We start from the raw sequence: 24,177 nt of genomic DNA, 5'->3' as shown, positions 1-24,177 counted from the left end.
GGCATCTGAGAAGCTAAGATCCAATGGGATCGTGCTGCCTGCACCACAGACCAGGGAAAGGGAAGGACTTCAGAGAACATCTAGTTCAACCTCTTGTTTCTTTGGCTGAAAAAATCCCCAAACAATCCCCAAACAAATATTCTGATTGGAGAACAGGTTTGCTGAGTACCCAGCCCTGGGCTTCCAGTAAGCCAGGTACTCACAGTATTTGTTCTCTTAACCCACACAACATTATAAGTACTGGCCACGTCGTATAGAATCTGAAGCTCAAAGAGACTATATCATCTGTTCATTGTTCTATAGGTAGCAAGCGAAAGCTGAGTCACAACTCAGAGGCTCTTCCATACCAAAAGACTGGACATACAGATTTTATTAAATGTTTTCCAGCTTTACTGGGCTGATATGCAAAGTAGCTGTTCTTCATTGCTCTCTACTTATTATTCCTGTTAATTAAAACACAGAGACACACTCCCAACCCCATAACCTGTGGAAGATCTAGGTACTCTGAGAGTAAGATTGTAAAATACAAAAACACAGCCTTTGTTTCTCATCCCTGGCTTTTCATTCACTCCTTGTTTTATAACTAAAGAGCATCATGGAGGGGGAGGCCATCCGTCGGAGTCGCCATCCTCTGTCCCAAGAGACCTACTACAACTCGGAAGCAGTCTGTGCATAGTAGTTGTATTTCCCCAGGAGCGCAACACACCTGGTCTGGCAAGGTTTAGCTATGTAGGCAAGCAGACACATGGCATATGGCATTGTGCTCCTGCAGGGATGGACAGAATGCTTGCTCACAGAGGGCAGCCAGCTCAAGTAAGGACATGTTTGGGAAGTAGCTGCCCAAGATGGGGGGTGCTTGCAAATAACTATGAATATTCTTTTGTTATTATCTTCCATTTATTTCTATCACTCTACTCCACCCCACCTCCAAACAATGACCCCAGGCACTAAAACTCAGAAGCAGGGGCAGAAGATCAGACAATGTTCAGAGCTTCTGTAGCCGCTCTCCTGCACCCCCACCCAGCATCATGGCCCCGAACAATTAAGGAGGCAGACTCCTTGCTCAACTCAATTTCTTTCTACTTTCCTTTTGGATCCAGTTTCTGGACCTTCAAAGTTGTTTCTCTTTCAAATGTTCCTCCATGAATTAGATCTACACTGAGTTGTTACTTTGCCAGATCCTGGTGAGTGTAATCAGATAAAGAAGATAAGGAGTCTCAGGATTTGGAGAATCAGTCACTATTTTGGAGTTCCTAGAGAGAAGGGCTGTGGAGAGAACTTCTTGGACAGCCAATCTCTGCCCTGGGTGCCTAGCACTCAAGAAAAATACCTTCCGTCACAGGATTCATGTGTCTGGCATGGGAGAAAAAGATGTGACCTGGAACTACTGGGGCTGGAAGTTAGATCCATTTTTCTCTGGGTTAGCATTCAGAGTGTAACTACAGCTGTGCTAAACAGTGTGAATGAAGGTGGTGAACCTCTAGAGTCACTCAAGACCACTAGCTTGACCACTGCTCTTTCACCGGTCTCCAGCGAAACAGGCAAAAAATGTCAAGCACATGGTTAGTTTTTTCATAATACTTTCAAGTATTCCATTTGAAGGACTGTCTTTTATTCTGAGATTGAGAGTTAAAAGGTCTTTCTTTTAGGAAATGACAGAGAAAGCAAGATAGTTGTTACTTAAAAAAATATTTTTTATTGAAGTATAATTGATGTACAATGTTATATTTGTTTCAGGTATACAACATAATGATTCAACAATTCTATACGTTACTCAGTGCTCACCACGATAAATGCAGTCACCATCTGTCACCACACAGTGTTATCACAATAGTACTGACTATATTTCCTATGCTGTACTTTTCACTTTCACGTCTGTGACTTATTTATTTTATAGCTGGAAGCTGGTACCTCTTTATTATTCCTTTCACCAATTTTGCCCAAGCCTCCCCTACATCCCCTCTGCAACCACCAGTTTATTCACTGTACTTAAGTGTTTGTTTTGATAGTTGTTACTTTTAAAAGATGTTCTTGCCTGGCAAAATATAGATGGCAACCATAGGTCAGCCTCCATTTTTGCTTTAAAATTTTATAGATCCATGAAATCAAGAAATCTGGTAACCTAGATTCTCACATCTATACCAGAAGCCCTCTGGCATTCCATGTACAACACAGAACAGATATTCAAAATGCCCAAACCAGTAACAGATCACTTCCCTTTCATCACCTATCTGGACCACATTTTTTTGCTCTCAAAGTTCTACCATAGGGCCGAGTAAGGTCTAATAACTAGACCTTCAGGCTTTGGGGGAAAAGCCAATAACTTCACAGTGGGGTAGTGGTGGAAGTTTCAGTAATAATCAGCATGGGGTCCTTATTTCCTGTTTTCACACAAGGGATCAGGAGATCCCCCCTCACCCCTTGCATTGGATACAGAAAGTCTAATGGACCTAATGAATTAAATTCCGAGTTAAAGTCTTAGCTTCTGATTTACAAATTTCATGGGATTTGACTGAAAGTCCAGTGCAGGGGAAAGTCCACCATAACAATAACAAAACCAGAAAGGACCACGGAACACTTAGAAAGTACTTACTAAAATGGGCTGGTGCTTCAGCTAAGTGCTTTATACATATTAATGTACTTAATTCTCATCTTGTCAGGTAGGTGCTATTACTGTTTCTATTTAACAGATGAAAAGTTAAGTCATTTGAGTCATGAAACTAAGTTATGACCTTGTGGGTCATAAGGTTATGCAACTAAGTGGCAGAGCCAGGATCTGAACCCAGGAAGCCTCTTGAGCGTGTGCTCTCAACCTCTGTGCTACCTAATCTTAATGCAGGATTGGAAGACTTTTCAAGCACAAATTGCATGAGTAGCAGGGTGAGAAAAGTAGGTTTAGTGACAAGGGGTTTAGACTGGAATCTTGTCTGCACACCAGTTCTCTGCCCTTCAGCAAATGAATTACTCTCTTTGCATCTCACTTTCCTCATACGTAAGGACTGGGATTAAAATCAATGCTTCAAAGAACTCTATTAGGATCATTTGCAAAGTGCTGTTGATACAGCAGGCCCTTTGCTCCTCCTCTTTTCAAAGTGCCCAGAAGAAGCTGAGACAGCAGACCACAAGTTTGTAGGAGGCTGTACAGCATGAGCCACTTAATCACAGAGCCTTGGAAAACAGCCAGGGTGGAAATGACCTCACATCAGACATCTAGTCATCAAATAAAGACTAACTGCCTACACAGTGCCAGATATTCCACAAGGTGCTGGAGACACTACGGTGAGCAAGGCAACTATGGTGCCTGCCACCAAGAAGCTTGAGAAGGTCTGACAGGTAGGACAGAAGTGACCAGACAGATACACATGGTTACAAACTGCAGCAAGGAAGATCCCTACAAAGGAAAGGAATGTGGCCAGTATGAGTGTATATAGCAAAGGAACCTGTTCTAGATTGGGGGCGGGGTGGGGTTAATGGAAGCTTTCTTGAAGAGGTTTGGTAGAATTGAGATCTGAAAGATGAATATGGATTAAGTAGGTAAGGAGAGAAAGAGAAGAGCTTTCCAGCCTGAAGGAAAGGCCCCATGACAGGAGGAAGCATAATATGTATGAAAAAAATCTGAGGGAAAGTCAGAGGGGCTAGAACAGAAAGAACAAGGAATAAAGTTAGGCTGGATAGCTGGGACAGGTCCCCATGGGGGGGGCTATAGGGTTCTATCTTTACCAAAAGGGGAATGAAAACCAATTAATGGGAACATTCAAAGACCACAATAGGTGACGGTGAAAGTGACAGTGAAACTAGGGCAGAAGAGATGGAGTACTGGCAACCTTCTGAGGATGACATCAGGAAGCACCATCATGTCCTGCTCCACCAATTCCATACCACACCCATCAGATCCAGGATCTAGGCCAGATGGCCTGAGAGCCAGACCATGCAGGAATTCTGATGTGCAGAGGACAAGAAATCACATAAAGGCTCTCACCTGAACAACAGGAAATATATGAATAAAATCCATGCCCTGGATCTGGTGGGGCTCCAGCTGGTGTGGACACTTCATCCTTGGCAGGACTGACACGATCTTTTCTGATAGCGCTCTGTTCGGAAAAAACAACAAGCAAAGAGTGAGAACACACTAAGTGGCCCTTAAGACATCTCTCAAGTCTGGGCAGCATTCCAGAAGAATCTGGGGCTTTTCAACACCAGACCATGACCAAGCTTCTCTTGGCTGGCTGCAAAATGAGAAATATAAGCACTATTTAGACGTGCGTGTATGCGTGCATCTAAGGCCACACTGCAGCTTTCATAGTTTATTCTAGAATTTTGTTCTCCCTACCTTTTTTTTTTAAATTTTTATATTTATTTATGATAGTCACAGAGAGAGAGAGAGAGAGAGAGAAAGGCAGAGACATTGGCAGAGGGAGAAGCAGGCTCCATGCACTGGGAGCCCGATGTGGGATTCGATCCTGGGTCTCCAGGATCGCACCCTGGGCCAAAGGCAGGTGCCAAACCGCTGCGCCACCCAGGGATCCCTCCCTACCTTTTTTATATTAAAACATACTGTTTCTTTATGAAATTATAGTGATGTTTGAGGTAGCAATTATTATTTAATATCCTCACATGGTAAAATAAAAAGTTATCAAGCCTCATTGTCTTTTATATTTCATTTTACTGACCTACATTTTCAAAAAAAACCTGGGAACCACTAGGTCACACATTAAAAAAACTTGTTCTAAATAGCATTCAGGCCACAAATAATTACCAGGGCCTGTGCTGGGTGCCCAGAATATTAAGACAAAACACAGGGCCTTATGCTTAAAAAAAAAAAAAAAAAATTGGAGTTCTCCACTCTGGTATAAAAGTATTTTTAAAATAAAAAATAGCCTTTCATTTTTTTGATACTTTGAAATTAATCTTAGATTTGAGGAAACCATGTCCTTGTTCTTTTTTTCCAGAGAGCAGAATTTTTCTGTTTCTCATGAGGGGTTATCTGATCTCTCCCTGATACCTTACTTCAGTCCTATGAAACATCTGGGAGTAGAGGGGGGAAGAACAGAGCTCCCTGAGACCCCAGAGCATTCTTCTTGCTCATTCTTCTTGCATCCTCCCCCTGCTCCCTGGACCTGGGTGGGACAGCTTTATGGCAGGAATGATAGAGTAATCTGTGTGCAAGTCCACCACCACAGATTTAAGCTTCCTTCTCTACTCAGCTGATATTTGATCTCCAAGTGTCTGGTTCCTGTTTCTTACATCTTAATTGGATCAGATTCAAGAGGAAACAGCAGAAATTATTTAGTGAGTCTGCCTTGAGAAACAGTCACAAGGCATGGCCTTGTGAGGCCATATGGAGAAATGGGGGCTTCTGGCTCAGCTTACATGGATAGTTTAGGTTATAGTCCCATCTAAAACCCTTTAAAAAATTTTTAGCCAGTTACAGCCATGACTATGGTCTTGTCTACAAGTGAGCACTATTTCCTAATAGAGGAAAGACCCAGTGAACAAGGTCCCCAGGTCTTACTAGACGCTTCAAATACAGCAAGTCTGGGTCTACCTAAAGTGTTCCTTGTTCAAAGAAATCTTGTACGCTTTAGTCTCTCTGTAGCTCCATAATCCTTCCCAAGAGAGACACCCTTAAGACCAAAATATAACAAAGGCCTGGGTGAGAGCAATTATTGTCTTACCTATGCTTCCCTTAGTAAGTTCCATCCCCTTGGTCTTAGCAGGAACTAAATAAACTCTAGGGAGAAAAGCTAGGCAGCTCCCCAGGGAATGGTCCCTGGAGAACACACTACAAACCTACGTTTATTACTAGACAGTAGCTTTACATGGTGTCACCAAGGTTAAAACTGCTAAGAGAAATAGCCACACCCCCAGTTCCATGGATCATAATATCAATGTCAAGCCCAATATGTTAAGGGTAAAAAATATGGACATGGGAAGACGGATAGTCTACAGCATACATTCACAAAAGGAGGGAGCATTCACCTCCCAGGAGGGAAGCCTACAGGAGAACATTTTCATCCCCAACAGAGGGAGTACATATGTGAATTATCCAAAAGGTCTGAGACACGGAAGGAAACTGTTCTGTGGCTCTCAGCCACTACAACTGTCGCTCCTTTCTGAGAAGTCTGTCTTTAGGGCACATGTGTCTTTTTTGCGATGAGATGTGTGGCTGCCCCAGTGGGGAAGCCTATGGCTGTCCAGCTGCTGCTGCGCTCAAATAGGATAGTTTGATAGGCAAGTATTAACGAACTCAATTGGTAGCATATCTAAGGCTCTCTCTATAACATACTTTATTTTTTATTTTAATTTCTATCAGACTCCCATGCTTTAATTTCTTTGAAACTTGTGAGGCTAAGAGACTGGTGCCTCATTGGCCTTGCTCCCTAAACTCCAAGCTTAGCAAATGAAGATGACCCTAAGTTGGCATCCTTGCTCAGGGTAGGTATTAACTATTAATATAATTGGGGCATTTCTGCACAGTTATATTTTGTTTCAGTGAGAGGAAAGCTCCCCCTAGTGGCTGCAGATCTGAGTCTGCATAGGGTTACTGGTTGCACAGAACCATTCAATAGCTTAAAAATAAGAGGCTGGGACTTCCAACACTATCTAGCCCAACCCTCTCTACCTTCAGACCAACTTGTCTCTGGCCACTGCTTAGAGACTGACTATTTTCCAAGTTCATAAAGGCCCTGAGGGAAGGATTCCCGGGGTCATCTTAGGGTTTATAAGCCTCTTAAACCCACTTCCCATGAATCACTGCCAAGACTGAGGTCTTGTTCGGCAGCATATGGAAGCAGCTGGAGGAAAAACGTTGCTGGGCCAAGGGAGGGACGTGGGGGAGACACAGGCAGGCTGAGGGTAGGGGGCAAAAGTTAGGATTTCTTGTAGAAGCCTACCAGACCCTATCTGTTTCTCCTTGGAGCTCAGGGTAGATTCTCTGACTTTCTGAAAATCTGGGAAAGTGACAAATGCAGAGGTCCTCAGTCAGGCTTCCTAACCTAAGATTTTAACAGTGCCCACTTGTCACTACAGGTGATTGGTTTGATTCCTTCAGTTTTTAGCTTTGCACAGTGGCAGTATTGTAGCCAATGAGGTTTATCTGAGGCACGATTATTGCTAATTGATTCCTTTAGTTTTTAAGACTGTTCAGTACCCTACTTCCTCCCCTACTGCAAACAGTTTGAAAGAAAGTGAATTAAACTAAATTCCAGCTCCATTATCAGCTCTGGGGCTTTTGGCAAGTCACCTGATCCCTCTGGTCCAATACTCTCATCATACAATGAGGAATAATGCCTGTCCTACTTACTAAAACTTGTTGTGAAGGTAAAATAGTAAAATGCATGCATAAGTGCTCTGTACATAGGTGCCTACTTGTGTGTTGCTGAACTCAATTATAAGTCTAAAATCTCAAGATCTCTGAGCACAGACTCTGTACTAATGGGGCTTTAGGACAGGCTGGGAGTGTAGAAGGAGGATGTAGGTAGAAGCTCATGAAACTCTCAAAAAAAAAAAAAAATCAAAAGAACAAAAAGGCCTCAATTGGGCACGCATAGAAAATAGCCTAAAAGATAATCAGGCCCTCAAAAGGCAAGTGCACTCCTCAGACAATGCTACCTGGCCCCCTAACACCTCAGCTAGGACATACTGAGGCACTGCAAATATAAGGCAGTAATAGTCTAACTTGCACCTATAGAGAAACTGTGGAGAGGAACCTCAAACACAGAATATACTACAAAACCAAACAGAAAAGATTTTTGAATAATTCAGTATATTTTGGCTATTGCTTTTCTCTTACAGATGTTGAGACCCAAATGCCTGATGCACTGCTCGGAGTCTGGAGGACCATCAGTTATGCAAACCCCTGTACCAAGCTTTGCACACAGTTATAGTTCATGGCTCTGCACTTAAAAGCACATCAAGTACTTACCAGAGAACATAATACTATATATTCTCAACTCTTTATCCAAATCCTTTGGGGCCACATGTGTTTCAGAATTCAGAACTTTTTTAGATGTTTGCATTTTCCTGTACCTAACAGGCATATATATTATGTAGAGCCCAAGTGAAGTCTATACTTGAAGAAATTATTATTTCTGCAGCAAAACTTGTGAATATTCAGGAATCCATCAAAACCCTAGAGGAGAACACAGGCAGCAACTTCTTTGACCTTGGCCACAGCAACTTCTTGTTAGACACATCTCCAAAGGTAAGGGAAACAAAGGCAAAAGTGAACTACTGGGACTTGATTAAGGAGCCTCAATGTCCACCGATAACATGAATGGATAAAGAAGATGTGGTATATATATACAATGGAATCTTATTCAGCCATTAGAAACAACGAATACCCACCATTTGCTTCGATGTGGATGGAATTGGAGGGTGTGATGCTGAGTGAAGTAAGTAAATTGGAGAAGGACAGTCATTATATGGTTTCACTGATACAGGAAATATAAGAAATAGTGAAAGGGATTATAGAGGAAAGGAGGGAAAATTAGAGATGGTGACAAAACATGAGACTCCTAACTCCGGGAAACAAACAAGGTGTAGTGGAAGGGGAGGCAGGCCGGGGGATGGGATGACTGGGTGATGGGCACTGAGGCCCAGGCACGTGACAGGATGAGCACTGGGTGTTATACTATATGTTGGTAAATTGAACTTCAATTAAAAATAAAATAAAAAATAAAATAAAATTAAATTAAATTAAATAAAAGCTTTTGCATAGCAAAGGAAATATCTGACAAAATCAAAAGGCAACCTACAGAATGTGCAAATGACACATCAGATAAAAGCACATCCAAAAATCTATAAAGAACTTATGACACTCAACACCCAAAGAACAAATAATCCAATCAAGAAATGGGCAGATGACATGAACAGACATTTCTCCAGAGAAGACATACAAATGGCCAACAGACACATGAAAAAATGTTCCATATCACTCGGCATTAGGAAATACACACCAAAAGTACAGTAAGATACCACCTCACACCAGTCAGAATGGCTAAAATTAACAAGTCAGGAAATGACAGATGTTGGTGAGGACACAGAGAAAGGGGAATCCTCTTCACTGTTGGTGGGAATGCAAGCTGGTAAAGCCACTCTGGAAGACAATATGGAAGCTCCTCAAACAGTTGAAAATAGAGCTATCCTATGACCCAGCAATTGCACTACTAAGTATTTGCCCCAAAGATACAAATTTAATGATCCAAAGGAGCACCTGCTCCCCAACGTTTAGAGCAGCAATGTCTACAACAGCCAAACTACGGAAAGAGCCCAGATGTCCATCGACAGATGAATAAAGATGTATACACACACACACACAGTGGACTACTACTCAGCCATCAAAAAAAATAAAATCTTGCCATTTGTAATGACATGGATGGAACTGCAGGGTATTATGCTAAGTGAAGTAAGTCAATCAGAGAAAGACAATTATCATATGATCTCCCTCATATGTGGAATTTAAGAAACAAAACAGAGGATCACTGGGGAAGAGAGGAAAAAAATAAAATGAACAGAGAGGGGGACAAACCATAAGAGACTTAAACATAGGAAACAAATTGAGGGTCACTGGAGGGGAGGAGGGTCAAGGGATGGGGTAACTGGATGATGGGCATTAAGGAGGGCATGTAATGTAATGAGCACTGGGTATTATGTAAGTCTGATGAATCACTGACCTCTACCTCTGAAACCAATAATGTATTTTATGTTAACTAATTGAATTTAAATAAAATTTTTAAAACTTAATGAATATTCACCCAAGTGGGATCACTATAAATAGCTTTAAGTTCAGGTCATGTTTTGTTTCCAAATGAGTTTTGTATCCACACTTTGAAAGAAAAAGCCTGTTTTCATTATTTTTTGGATTTGAGATTAAGAATCTGCATAAAAAACACTGCTCCAGTATCTATTAAGAGTACTGTCACTGATAGGGAAGTATCATAACACCCAAGGTGAAAAAGGGGTTAAGAATCACCATAAAAAACTCCAAGGGAATTTAGGAAGAAGGGATACATAGAACCTAAGAAATGATAAAACTGGTGCAGAACGAATGCAATTGAAAGAAATCCCAGCATAACAAGAGTGCCACAGGTGTAGAAAGTAATCACTTAAACTGAAAAAGAGGCTTCAATCAAGAGTGTCCTCGAGAAGATAGTAAATTTATGTTAATAGACTAAGAATCTGGCTGATCTGAGCTACAGGTAAAGCTATGTGGTTCCTTGTCAAGATGTAAAAAAGGCAATCAGAAACTCAAGGAAAATAAGCTATAAAAATATGATGCAAATTACAGTGTGCCTGATTTTTAGTGACTTTTCATAGAGACCACCTCCACTTGCTCAGCCCAAGCACCTCAGAACTTGGGTTCTGACTCCTCTCTTATTCACACTCAAATCCAATTTGTCATGACATCCTGTTGTTTCTACCTTTAAAACAGATCCAGAATCCCTCTATTGCTAGCCCACTGTCCTGGCCACCATCTTCTTCTGTAAGCACGGCTACAGTATGCTAAAGAATCTCCCTGCTGCCAATTTCACCCCCTTAGTCAGTAATCAGAGGGTTCCTTCTAAAATCGATTATGAACAGATTATGTTCCTCTTCTGCTCTAAACCCTTCAAGAATTTCTCATGTCACTTGGAGTAAACTCTATTCTGACCTACAAAGCTCAACCTGATCTGGCCTCCATAAAATCTGCACCTCTCCCCCCACCTCACTGCACTCCAGGTAAACTTCTGTTTGGAACCTCCGCACTCATGATCTCCTTTTCTCTCAGGTCTTAGCTCCCATATCACCTTCTCAATGAGGCCACACTGACCTAAAGTTAGACAACTGCCTCCAAACCTTCATATACCTTCCCAGCTACAATTTCTTTTCATAGCACATACTACTTCTATGTATAACTCAATTATTTATTAAATTATTTATGGTCTGTCTCCCCCCAAAAAAACTCTAAGCTCTGTGAGGGTAGGACATTTTTAGTAACATATCCAAAGTACCCAGAACAATGCCTGACCCATAGTAGGGACTCAATAAAATATTTGGTGAGTCAATGAATAAATGAAGATTCCTTTTGGGGGATCCCTGGGTGGCGCAGCGGTTTAGCGCCTGCCTTTGGCCCAGGGCGCGATCCTGGAGACCCGGGATCGAATCCCACGTCAGGCTCCCGGTGCATGGAGCCTGCTTCTCCCTCTGCCTGTGTCTCTGCCCGCCGCCCCCCCCCCTCTCTTTGTGTGACTATCATAAATAAATAAAAAAATTAAAAAAAAAAGATTCCTTTTGACTCTAATATTTTGAATATTCTCCATCAAAGAGCACTATCATGGTCCAGAAGATTACATTTCTTTTTCTTTGGCACCATCACAATTCTGTTCTTACTGTAATCACTTCATAGATTTACTTTTAGAATCTATCTGTAGATAAAGCATGAACAATTTAATTGTGATTACAGAGCAGATTATAAATACTATGCCCTGAACATTGTAAGAGTAATGATATGATGGTAGATGTAGGCTGAAAAGAAGGAAAAATGGATAGTAAAACGTTTACCCTACATAGCTAGGAACCAGGAGAAACCATCTGATGTAAATGAGTCAAAAAAGTGATCATAGAAAAAAAAAAAAACAGATAATAATCACAAAACTGGAAGATGGAAGACAAAAGGGATATAGTGAGTAGTGTAGGTAAGCTAAATTCCTCCTATCAGACTTGAATGAAACGTACATGGTTAAAGATGTAGAAGTGAGCTCTCTGAAAAATCTAAAACCTAAACAAGCAAAGATGATTCTTTCTGGGGAATAAAACCAGGGTACAGAATGGGAACAGGAGGAGAGACATTAGCTGTATACTGGAACCCTTTGGCAGTATTGATTTATTTTTTTAATTTTTTTTTATTTCATGGATGTAGCACCTACACAATAGAAACAAAAAAACCCAAACACACAAGGATAAAAATCTACCTCTGGATTTAGCCCAACTAGCAGAGAGCAGAACCATATGCCCAGACTCTGTCCCACTGATTCCCAGTAAAGGACTTTTCACTACAGGTCACTGGGTACGATGCCACAGTCCCAGAATGCTACAGATGTAGAGCTCTGCTAGTCATGGCTAGGCACTGATGAGCAGTGTCACAGAGAACAATACGTCCTCTTTAATGAGGAGCTGAGAGATACACTTTGGTCTTATTATTAAGAATTTCGGTGATTCTGTGGGCCCGATTTTTCTTCTGTATGGAAACTGTGAATTGGGTAATTTATCATGTTTTTCTCTTTTTGTTGGCTGCCAGAAAGCTTAGAGCCAAATCTGTGGCCCACCCTCAGGAAAACAAGGCATGTTGTGGCCCATGACGAATATTGTAGCCTTTTCCCCAACTCCATTTGTTTTCCGTCTGCTTTGCTTCCCCTTTTCTCTATCACTGCTTCTTATGCATATTTGCAAACCACCTTTAATCCATTTGGAAGAGTTTTTTCCTGGGGGAGGATAAAGCCTCAGAAAAATGATTAAATAAGTCACAGATGCACACAAATCTGAAATCACAAATCCCTGACAGATAAGGGAACTGAGGCTTGTCCAAGGTCATACAGCTGCCCAATGGCAGGGCTGGGCAGAACCAGGGATCCTTAGTGGTCTAATGAAATCACCAAGCCATGGTGAGCTATGGAAGACCGGGCAGGATACACTCAGGTGAAACCTCTAGCTAGTCCACGCTGCCTTCTCTTGAACACAGGCAAAGTGAGGCTCTGCCTTACACAGAGGCAGTGGGGAGGGAAAGATTCTCTCCTCACCCTATTCAACTTCCATCCAATATGTTCCTTCCAGCTGCCTTTGGACAGAGAGAAACTAAGCAGCTACTGGAAACTATTAGAGTATTAGAAAAACTATTAGAGTTACTGAACATCACATCACTAATCATCAGGAAAATGTAAATCAAAACCACAATATGATAAAACCTCACACCTGTTGGAACGGCTAAACTCAAAGAGACTAAAGATAACTGACATCGGCAAGGCTATGGAGGAAAAGGAATCTTTGTCCACTGCTGGTGAAATTAAAATTGTTACAGCCCCTATGGAAAACAGTATGGACATTCTTCAAAAAAATAAAAAAATTTAAAAAATCATAGAACTGTCATATAATCCAACAATTTCACTTGTGAGCATTTACCAGAAGGAAATGATGTCAGTATATCCAAGAAATATCTGCACCTCCATGTTCACTGCAGAATTATTCACAATAGCCAATCACTGAAACAACCTAAGTGTCCATGCATGGATGAATGAACACACACACACTGGAATATTATTCAGCCATCAAAGAAAAAAGGACACCTTGCCATTTGCAACATGAATGGACTCTGAGGGCATTATACTAAGTGAACTAAATCAGAGAAAAAACAAATACTGTACAATTTCATGTGTATATGGAGTCCAGCATAACTGAATTCATAGAAACAGAGAACACATTAGTGGCTGCTGGAGGCGAAAGGGTGGGGGCTGAGAGAAATGGGTAAAGGGAGACAATAAATACAAAACACACTTGCAGTTACAAGATAGGTAAGTGGGGATGTGATCTACAGCATGGTGACTAGAATTAACAACACCATATTGTATACTTGAAAGCTGCCAAGACAGTAGGTGTTAAAAGTCCATATCATAAGAAAATACATTTACAACTATGTGAGGTGATGGATGTTAACTAAATTTATTGTGGTGATCATTTTGATATATATATATATATATATATATATATATCAAAACATTATGTAGTACACCTTAAATTAATATTATAGGATGATAATCTCAATGAAACTAGGGAAAAGAGAGAGAGAGAGAGAGAGAAAGTGTTAAAAAAGTAGTCTGAGCATTAAATGACTCATGCTAACTATGTGACCATGGCTTCTATCAACCTCAATTTCATAATACATAAAAGTGTGATAATACCTGTTGCAATGAAAATTAAAATAAGACATGCAGTGTTTGGCACAACTTTTGGCATACACTAGACACTCAAAAGTTAGCTCCCTTCACCCCCTTTAGGCTCTTCTATGGCAAACCCTGACAACTTACATTTTTTGTCCTATTGTAGAGTTTTCCTGAAAGAGCAAATCAACGTCTATGTCAAAGCTGCAAGTGGTAATGCACCAAGTCATTCCTCCTACTACCTGCAAGACACAAAGAAAGTATCTGTTTTCTCTTTCTAGCTTGGGGATAGGGGAAGAAATGGAAGGTAGAAAAAAAAACAAGTAGTTTTTACAGAATCAATGACTACACAAAAATACATATCTTTTGAGAGAGTATATGTGTTCTTCTGACTCCATCAACTACAATTCATCTAAAATAGCACCAATGAATAAAACTCTCCACAGTGACGTTAATGTATCTGTACCATCCAATACAGTGGCTGCTAGCCACATACGGCTACTGAGCACCTGAAATGTGGCTAGTGTGACCAAAAAGCTGACTTACACTATGACATGGGCACACCATTCACAGATCCTCTTTATACTGAGAGGGATGGACATTAATTCTCAGCCAGGAGAAGTCTTAATCCAGTTTCAGGGATGTGCCAGACTCCAGAGGAATTGTATGTTTTACAGATCACAGACAGGTTAGTAGCAAGGCTGACATTTGTGGCTCATTACTGAATTTCCATACATTTTATTTTTTTCACGTATCTAAAGGAGAGGAGAATCCCTGCTCTATTTTTCTCATAGGGTTTCTCAGAAATGCAAATGAGACTGAGGCTAAAACACCACTTCGAAACAAAATCCTTTTCAGGCACAGCTTGATGTTAGAAAAAACAATAGGGACTCTTATCCTTGGCTGTGTTTTAGACACACATGAGATGCCTATAAAATACAGATTCCAGGCCCCTGCCCAGTTCTAACCAAAATATCAAAGGGCAAGGCCTCAACATCTGTATTTACAACAATCCACAGTGATTGTTATGCAAGGCCAGGCTGTGGCCCACTGAAGCACTCAACACTTTCATCCACCAGGAAAGCTTTCCTGCTGTCTGATCTGGAAGCTTCATCTCTGCTGCACTTACTGCATTGTGACACTTATTCTACATATGTTGCTTTACCTGTCTCCCTTCCCTATGCTATAGAAGCTGGGCTCCCTGAGTCTTATCTCTGTGCCCTCAACACTTATTATATGCCTTGTGCTTAATTCTTGAAGGTTCTGCTGAATTAACAGATTTCATCCCACAGTGACTTCTCTCTCCTCTAAAATCAGAATTTACCATCATTAGAATATCTGGCAATTGTGAGCATACTGACTTGGGACAGCTCCTTATTAACTTGGATTATTTTATCTTACATAAGCTTTATCTTTCCACCCAAACGGTAAGTTCCTTAAAAGGAAGAACTATTTCTAATGCTACTTTGCACTTCCCAAAGATCTGTACACAGAACAGGAATTCACAGCATATCTGCTGATAGATTTTTCTTTTAATAGGAAATTGGAACACTTCTAATAACAAACGTGAATCAGAAAGAAATATGGACACTGGATAAAGTAAAAACACAATCTCTTCCTCTTTTCTCCACCCCGGTAAACCATGTCACTCCAACAAAACACAGCCTAATGGCTAGTAAGGTTTCCTCTTACCTTGTCAAAAGGTGATAAACCTTTAATTCTTGCCCTGAAATACCCAGCCGCCACCAAAAGCTCCAGAATTTCAGTTAGCTTGACATTTTGTTCTTCATCTTCTCTTGTTTCTACCTAAAACAAAAGGTAAAAGTTAGGCTGGTAAAAGCTACCTTGAGTACAGGACCACTGGGTGCATCCTCTGATGCCACAATTTAATAGCTAAGGAGCAGGTGACATTGGCTATTATCACTGTGTTCATGCAGGAGCATGGAGACACAGTGCTGCCAGAGTCACAAAGAATAGCATTCCTCAGGCCTCCATGAGCTGTGTTAATCGTCACAGGTGGCAGGAGAAGACACACACAGGTAGTATAGATTACTTATCCGGTGCTGAAGGAATCCAGGGACAGGAAAATTACAGCACATCACCTCCCTATTCTCAAACACGCCGTTTCCTTGACAGGTTCCTGACTACATTATAAACTCCTTACAGACAAAAACAAAGTGTTGGGTTTTTTTTTTTTTTTAACTGTATATACAATCGGTCCCAGAAGCTACTGACAAACAATGCAAGAACAAAGAAGGGAGTTCAAATATGTATCTTTCTCTGCACTTCTCTTTTTGACCTCTAAAGCAAATATAAGGAGGGTTTTCAACCTAGATACATTAAAAGGTGATTACTGCCACATAATGAGATTGCCTTAAAAATAATAAATTCATCTCATGTATTTAAATAGGAACCTGACTTTAAAATTTTAAGTTCAAGCTTACCTTCACTCCCAGATGTTGATATACAACTTAAAACCACTGAAATATTCTAATACTTTTGCCTCCATCTACTTTCAGGAACTGTACCTTCCCTCTCTTCTGTTACTACAGAACATTAAAAAACCACTTCTCTACCTAAAACACGACCAACGTATAGCTGGCTCAAATTCTTGTACCTACCTCTGACTATTCCCTCACCCAAAATGCCTGTGAAATCTTCCTTTACTATGTGTGTCACATTTATCCTCCCCTCCCTTTTATTTACACTTCATGCCAGGACTATTGCAATTGCCTCTCAATCTTTCTTCTCTTAATCTGTTTTCCTCAGTCCTTCCTAAATCACAGCTTTCGCATCATCCCTCTTTTGCTCATCCCCTAGTCCTTATCATTAATGCATCATACACTGTCTGTAAGATAAACTCCAAAGTTTTTGGTTTGGCATTCAGATCTTTGGCTGCAAACTATCATTTCAGCTTCACCCTTTACCTCCCCTCAAAACAATCCAGTCATGGCTATGGCCCACCTCAAGCATGGCTCATTCCCATTTCTTCACTGTTCACAACCCTTCCCTTTTCCTGATATTCTCTACTCACCCAGAAACAATTTTCAAATTCTAGCTCCTATTTGATGCCATCCCTGACAAACAGTCACTCCTCTGCATTTCCATTTTATTTATAGTTCTTGCCATTTATACAATTAAGTATCAACCTCTTCTGAGTAAAATGTCTGGTGTTAATATATATGCCTGTCTTTTGAAATGGACTATTAGCTAGATCAGGAGAGGATCCATATATTATTCAGTCATGTTTACACCTCTTCAGAAGTAGCAGTAAGGCTCAAAGGACAATTAAATATGGAATGACATATTCAATCATTACAATAAAGTACATGACCTATGCCAGTTGTGGATTAACAAAATGTTTTCATAGTCATGACGCTGATAATGGAAATTCAAGTTTATTTTGAAGTACAAATTGCCAAGAGAGGGAGCTAACATATTAACAAGTAGTTGAACAAAGAATTATTAAAATGATTGACAATCTCTTGCAATAGGGGGTGGTGAAGGTGACAGCTTGTTTTACCTCTCTCTCAAATAACCCTGGTCCAGCCTATCAAAGCATTCCCAAGCTTTTGGTGGACATGCAAAAATAATGTTAACTATTCACACCTTTTCTTCCTTCGCAAAAGGCCTGATAGTTAAGCAACATCTCTAAGTGGCGAGGCTCAGAGAAAAGAGAAGGTAAATAGTAATATGATTCACAAAGATGGAGCAGAAAAGAAAAATGAGATGATACAAGCATTTTCTTAAAACTCCCAGGATGTAAAACAGGAACCCTTCATTTGGTCAGTCATCACTTATCATGACACTTCCAAGAAAAGGACATTTCATCCCAGGAGAACCATTTCTGCCTCCACTTGTACCTAAAGAATACCCACTGACCAACCCCAAGGCAGATGCATGGCCCATGTTCTTTATCCACTCGCCCCCGGAATGGAGAAGTATATACACTTTTGCAATATAACCTGTGAAATAACTTCCTGGTGCAAGACACTGAATGGAGAATATAAGACTCCATATTGACTTCACAGATTAAAACATTGAAACAAAATGAAAACAGCCACTGGGCAACACACAGCGACTGAACGCATACCCTCTTTTGAGGGCATAAAAAGTCATCAGATTGGCTAATACATCTGTTAAAAAAATAATAAAGTTCTGATAAAGATGAATGACTATGAGCTCTTAGACCAGGCACGCTAAGTTTTCATTTGCTCTGTACTGTAGTTCATGTAAACTAGAGGGCAAAGCCAAGTCTAGCTGTCTTCCTATCCTTTACAAACATAAAGGGTTTAAAAAATTGAATTTAAGGAATTAACTGGATTAGTGACAATCTAATGACACACACTATCCATGTTTGTATGCATTATTCTTTTAACTAAATGTTAATAATTTAACTATATTTACTCTGTATGCCTATTAATTGCCAAGAACTGTCTTAGGCTCCTAGAAAAGTGACAAATTAGACCCAGCCTCCTAGCAGTCACAGAAGGGTTAAACAACACCGAGGACCAAGTTCCTTTTTATTTTAGAAAGACACCCCCCCCCCCCCATTTATAGTACTGTGGGACACTGAATTGGAGGGATTTAAGGAACGTGAGAGGCCAGAGGGAGTCTAGAGAATAAGGCCAGGCAAAAACTTGATGAGAGCCTAAAATAAACAAGTGGCAACAAAGAAATGTCAAGTATCACGATACAGTTCTGTCTTCACAATCCCCCATTCCATCGATGTAAGGTCTTACCTAATATGAGGGTTCTGACAACATGACATTTCTTAGGTTTACCTACAATTCCAACAAAATGGACTTAGGTTCTGGGATCACACACTGACGGATAAGTCTGTCTTTCCATCACTACGTCCCCAGCTTTCACGCACAGAATAGTGATCCCTCCATTAGTGGGTGCTTGTGGCATGAAAGAATTGAGGGCTGGCAGAGAGTGGGGTGGCTGGGTGGGGGCACAGGCGGTCAAAAGCGAAGGAACCCCTCACGGTGTCAAGCAATCAATCCTGCCACACGCTAGCTTAGGAGCGGGGAAGAGGTGCGGTGCGGATTCCATTTCTTTGCAGAATCGAGTAAACTATGCTAGCTTTGGAGTAAATCAAGTGGAGGAAAAGACGCTTGCAAACCACCTAGCTAGCTGCACGGCATCTGCAGCCAGAAGCAAACGCTCGCTCCTTTTATTCCCAGGCATCGTGGAAATCCGGAAACCACCGATTATCCTAGCCCTCAGGATCCAGTGAGTGTTTAATAACAAACACCTCTGCAAGGAAAGGGCCCCGCTACGTCCCGGAGCAGCAGCCACGCTTCCGCCGGCCCCGCACAGCCCCCCAGCGCCCCCCCCGGCGCCCCCCCAGCGCCCGCCCAGCGCCCGAACTTCCTGCTGCTGCGGGCGCGGGCGCCACAAGGTCACCGCCCTCGGCGCCCGGGGCCCGGACCGTCCCGGCGCCGTCTCGTGACTCCCAGCGCGGCGAGCCCCGGGGCGCAGGGGCACTGCCCGCGGGAGCCGGACCCCGGACCCCGGACCCCGGACCCCGGCGCGGGGCGACCACCTCCGTCCCGCGGGCCCGCGGAGCCGCTCGTCAGTCCCCGCGGGGCGGGGCGGGGCGGGGCAGGGGGGCCGGGGGGGGGCCGGGGCCGGGGCGCACCTGCGAGGGGGGCGGGGCGCCCTGGGGGTGGCCCGGGCCCCGCTCCGCGCGCCGCCCGGTCCCCGCGGGCTCGGCCTCTCCCAGGAGCGCGGGCGGGTCGCCGAGAGGCAGGTCCTTACCTCCGGGACGCCCTGGCCCTCCGGCCCCCTGGGCAGCCCCATGGTCCCGGGACAGGCGTGCGGCGGCAGCAAAGCCCGCGGGGCGTCGGAGGAAGCTGTCCCCGGCCGCGAAGCTGCTACCGGGGTGGAGGCGAAGCTGGAACTTCCTCCGCCGCCGCCGCCGCCGCCGCCTCCCGGGCCCGGAGCTCGGCGGCCGGCGGAGCATGCGCGCTGGGCCGGGAGCGCCGCGCCACTGCGCCTGCGCGAGAGCGGCCGGGGCCCGGGGCCAGGCGGGCGGCGGGGAGGCCGAGCTGCTGTCCCGGGGCCGCCGGGCCGCGTCCCGCGGGAGCCTCGCTCCGGAGCTCCGCGGTTTTCTCCGAGGCCTTTCCCGAAGCGGCGAGTCCTTCGTCTCGGGGAAGTTTTGCACTGTGGCTCCCTCTGCGTCCCACGGGCCTCCGCTGCCCCGGGTCGGGGTTCTCTGTCGGCTCCGCGAGCGAGCCGGACTTTGAAGCCCCGTCTCGGCTCTCGAGCTGGAACTCCGGGCCCCGGCCGGGGTCTGGCTGGGTCACGGTGTCCCCTGCTTCGTGCGCACTTGGGCCAGCTTCTGGGTGTACGCACGGAGCCCCCAAGAGCTGCTTCTGCAAGCCCGCCGCCGACCCAGGCGTTCCAGCCGGTGCATCTTGTTTCCCAGGAAACCGGGTTCCCCAGTTCTGGGTCTTCCGTGAGAAAAGGTCATCTCGGAGAGTGCATTTTAGCTGCCGCATCACTTACATGATAGACCCCCTGTCTGTTCCAGAAGAAGGCAGTCGTGTAAAAGGGTTGTCTCCCGGGCCACAAGACACCCTCAAAACGCACACTTGCTTCATGTTGGCTTCTCCAGCCTATACACACACACACACACACACACACACACACACACGAATGAGAGGGGGAGTTCGTTCTAAGGGATGAAGAAGACTTGCTGTAAAGAAATCATTCCCTCTCCGTGTGTAGTGGGGAGGGGTAATAGAGGGCGTCAGGGGAGTGCGGATGCGAAGCTCTGAGCTCCTGGAGATCAAGGGGTGTGTGTGTGTGTGTGTGTGTGTGTGTGTGTGTGTGTGTGTTTCCTTTCTGCATACCTAGCTTCTTACCAAGTAGATACTCAGTAAATGTTTGTCCGGGAAGAAATTCTTTGGGCTTTTTGGTACTCTTCCTGGAGTTTGTCCTGACCGAATACACATAAGGTCTCAAAGGCCCTAAAAACAGCTGTTTTCTTCTTAAGAGCCATTAGCAAATACTGCTTAACCAAACTGTGTGCCAGGCAGCCCAAATGTGAGAAGTTTGAATAAGGAAATTAAGGCATCGAGATGGGAACTCTCTTAGTGAAGTTATGTGACATCTTGGGCTCACCCATTGGGGGGGGCCAATGAATCTCAATTTTTTAAGGCACCCAAATGAACTTCCCAAATGTATTTATTTTTCTAATTTTAAAATTGTCCTTCCCTGAAGTGGTAGAGGATGAGAGGGAGTGGAGGGTAATTTGTTGAATGACCAGGAAGTATTGATGCCTAGGGACAGATAGCAAAATCTCACATAGCAAGGAAGTGTAAATTGCTGTATATAAGTAGTTCAGGGAACAGGGTCTGGAGAATAATAGAACTCAGGTATGCTACACACAACTCCCTGTTGTAAATGCCTTTGCAATGTTTAAATAAACACGAGGAGCTAACTTTCCCAGTTTTACTGTCTGTGTAGGGTGATAGTAGCAGAGCTGGGTTGGCAGTATGCTTTTTCTTTTTTCTTTTTTTTTAAAGATCCCCGCAAAGCAAAACGGCCATGGCAGTAGTCAAGAGAACTTGGGCTTCCTGTGTTTGAGAGAGGAATCCCAGTGCAGCTTTGGAAAAGAGCTTGAACAGACAAGATCAGAGAAGGAGGTTTCTGAGAAATCTGGAATAAATGCATCTCTAGCCCTCTCTCCTGAATCAGGGTACCCTACCCATACACATAGTTTATCTCCCTAGAGAAATCTTTGGGGATTAGGGATCATTCTGTCCCTCCTCTGCATATTCAGTACAGAGCTGTGTAATGCTTTTCAAAGTGCAAGATTCTCAGGAACCTCACAAATACTTTCCTTTTTGAGGGGTAAAAAAAGGGTGCCATAGTAAAGAGTTTCCTGTTAGGATCATCTTTATTCTCTTTATTTTAAGTGAAGTTTTCGATAAGGCCTCGGTCATTCTGTTCTGATTTCTCCTAACCCTTCCAACTCTGGGCTCTTGCTATGACCAAGAAGGAGAATCATGAAGTCTTAAAGTAAGAAGGCATCTTAAAGACATCTAGTGCCACTGTGGGTGTTTAGGAAAGTGGAGTAACACAGTTTAGGTCACATAGCATGTTTGTGGCTGTGCTGAGACCAGAACCCCAGATTTCTGATTCACAATGTCCTTTTACTCACCTATCAAGCATTCATTCATCCAACAAATATCACTTCTATGTCAACGGCTCTCAAACTTGCTGCATATTGGGATTATGTGCGGAGTTTTTAAAAACTACAAATGCCTAGGTTCTATTCCCAGAAATTCTGATTTAATTGGTCTGGGGAGAGACCCCATAAATACTGGATTTTTTCCCCTTGGAGCATACTGTTTTACATGTAGCACAGTAGTGACTTCACTATTACTAAGTTTCTTTATAGATCACACAAAATTTTAGATCCATAAATGAACTAAGAGTCTTTAAGTTAAATTCATTCTTCCTGAAAATTTTTAATCATATGCTAATCTATTCTCAAGCAGTAAAGTTTTTCAACACACTGTCCTATACTTAGCATATCACATTTCAATGGTAAAAACTGGAGGCCCGGGTGGTGCACGGAAACCTAAACCTCTTCTGCTTTTGAACACAACCCAGCACCCACACACAAACACCCACACACTCATACATTCTGTATCTCCCGTAGAAAATTATATCTCACATTTTCTTGGTCAAGGGACTTAATGATTAAAGATTTCTTATTTTGGGGGGCAACATTTTTAAATGTTTAAAATTTCACAGGCAATTCCTATGAGCAGCCAACTTGAGACCCACTCTTGACTGTGCCAGAGAATAGTTCCTGGTGGTGGAGATACTGCAGTCAGCAAGCCAGACAAGATAGTTACTGCCAGAAATGAAATATGTCATTCAATAAGATAATACTGGCTAGACCAGTGCTCTTCAGGGGAAAAACAAAACAAAACAAAACACCAGTATAATGAATATGATAGGGGATAGCTGGAGTCCAAGGCTCTTCCAGATGAAGGGGTCAGGATAGGCCTCTCAGGCAACTTTTGAGAGGAGATCTAAATCTTAAGAATATGCCATGGAAAGAGCTCAAAGAAAAGCATTCCAGGCAGAAGGAGTATCTGGAGGGTTCTAGACAACCTCCCTTTGGCCGCTCACCCCAGGCCCACTGTTACCCCTCTCACCTTGCTTGCTGCCAGACAAGGCTGACGAGTAAAGCCTTCATGAGCATAGCCTGGCATGTAGGCACCTGTAGTGTGAAGATATGAGGTGTGGGTCCTGGAGGGCAGTCTCAAGAGTCATCAGCAAAATGTATCAGAACTCAAAAAATATCCTTGGATGTGATACTTCCACTTTTAGGGCATATGTACAAAGATCTTCATCACAATGTTATTCACGAGAGCAAAGCCTGGAAACCATGTCATTAGCCCATGAAAGGGAGTGACTAAATACATTTTGTTGTGTCCATTTTGTGTAACATGATGTTGCCAGTAAAAATGTTCACAGCAGCAGGCCATGAAAGAAAATGGTGAGAGATGAAGCTAGGTAAATATGAACAATATCTGTCTGTCCTGTCAGAAAATCAGTAAAACATTTAAAAGGCAAAATGGGAAAATATTCATTACCTGTGACAAGAATTCTTACAAACGAGGAAGAAAAATTTAATACAAAAATGAGCAAAAGAAAAAAAATTGAACAAAAGAGAGAATTTCTAAAAGAAATTGTCACTAAACATATAAAAAATTCTCAGCCTCACATGTAAAAAATTAAAATAAGATACCTTTGCATGAAAGTAATAATTACTGTTTAAAGGACATTAAACTGCCATTGCACTCCTAGTCAATAAGTAAGTTTTTACAAAGGTTTTAGAGTGTGATCTGGCAAAGTTAATTTTTCACCAAAGACGCATGGAATGCCTACTGTGTGACAAGCACTGAGAAGTGATCTCAATGCATGTGCTAGGAGTGACTCAACACCCAAGGAGCTATTGGAGTCTTCACAATGACTGGGAAGTATTACCAACATTTAGCCCCCAGCTGCTATGGATGTCAAGGGTCCTACATTGACTTTGGGTCATGAAAATTGCTTTGGCCAAAGGAATGTGGGAAACTATGTGATTGTGTCCATTCTGGGCTGAAGTGCTAAGATCCCTTCTGTATTTCCATCACTCCTTTATGCTCATCCTATCCTCTATGAGACCATACTCAGGCAGCTGCTACTCCCTCCACCTGAGCTGCTGACTGAGAAACAGACATGAGTAAAGGGA

General features: G+C 42.8%; 1 protein-coding gene and 1 pseudogene across 12 annotated transcripts in view; one reads left to right on the top strand and one right to left on the bottom strand.

The window, feature by feature from the left end:
• The window catches only part of CCDC93 (coiled-coil domain containing 93), a 95,430-nt gene extending 75,528 nt beyond the window's left edge, over positions 1–19,902 (bottom strand). For 7 of the 12 annotated variants that reach the window (XR_007403804.1, XR_007403805.1, XR_007403806.1 and 4 more), the window contains exons 1-4: positions 19,677–19,902; positions 15,603–15,712; positions 14,058–14,152; positions 3,980–4,091 (exon numbers count right to left, since the gene is read on the bottom strand). Coding sequence is in view for 4 of the 12 variants with exons in the window: in XM_049097155.1 (XP_048953112.1) it covers positions 3,980–4,091; positions 14,058–14,152; positions 15,603–15,712; positions 19,677–19,881 (522 nt within the window). In the remaining 8 variants the exon portion in view is untranslated. Of the gene's footprint in view, positions 1–3,979; positions 4,092–14,057; positions 14,153–15,602; positions 15,717–19,676 lie in introns of all 12 variants that reach the window. The other 5 variants (XR_003128812.3, XR_003128814.3, XM_025429672.3 and 2 more) reach the window with 2 other exon arrangements.
• Positions 7,057–7,205, top strand: LOC112650082 (U4 spliceosomal RNA; annotated as a pseudogene).
• Positions 19,903–24,177: the final 4,275 nt, after the last annotated feature.

The sequence above is a fragment of the Canis lupus genome, chromosome 19, assembly GCF_003254725.2.
Source record: "Canis lupus dingo isolate Sandy chromosome 19, ASM325472v2, whole genome shotgun sequence".
In the NCBI taxonomy this organism is placed as follows: domain Eukaryota; kingdom Metazoa; phylum Chordata; class Mammalia; order Carnivora; family Canidae; genus Canis; species Canis lupus.
The sequence above is the reverse complement of the archived record's forward strand: the minus strand, read 5'-3'. Positions and strand labels throughout refer to the sequence as shown.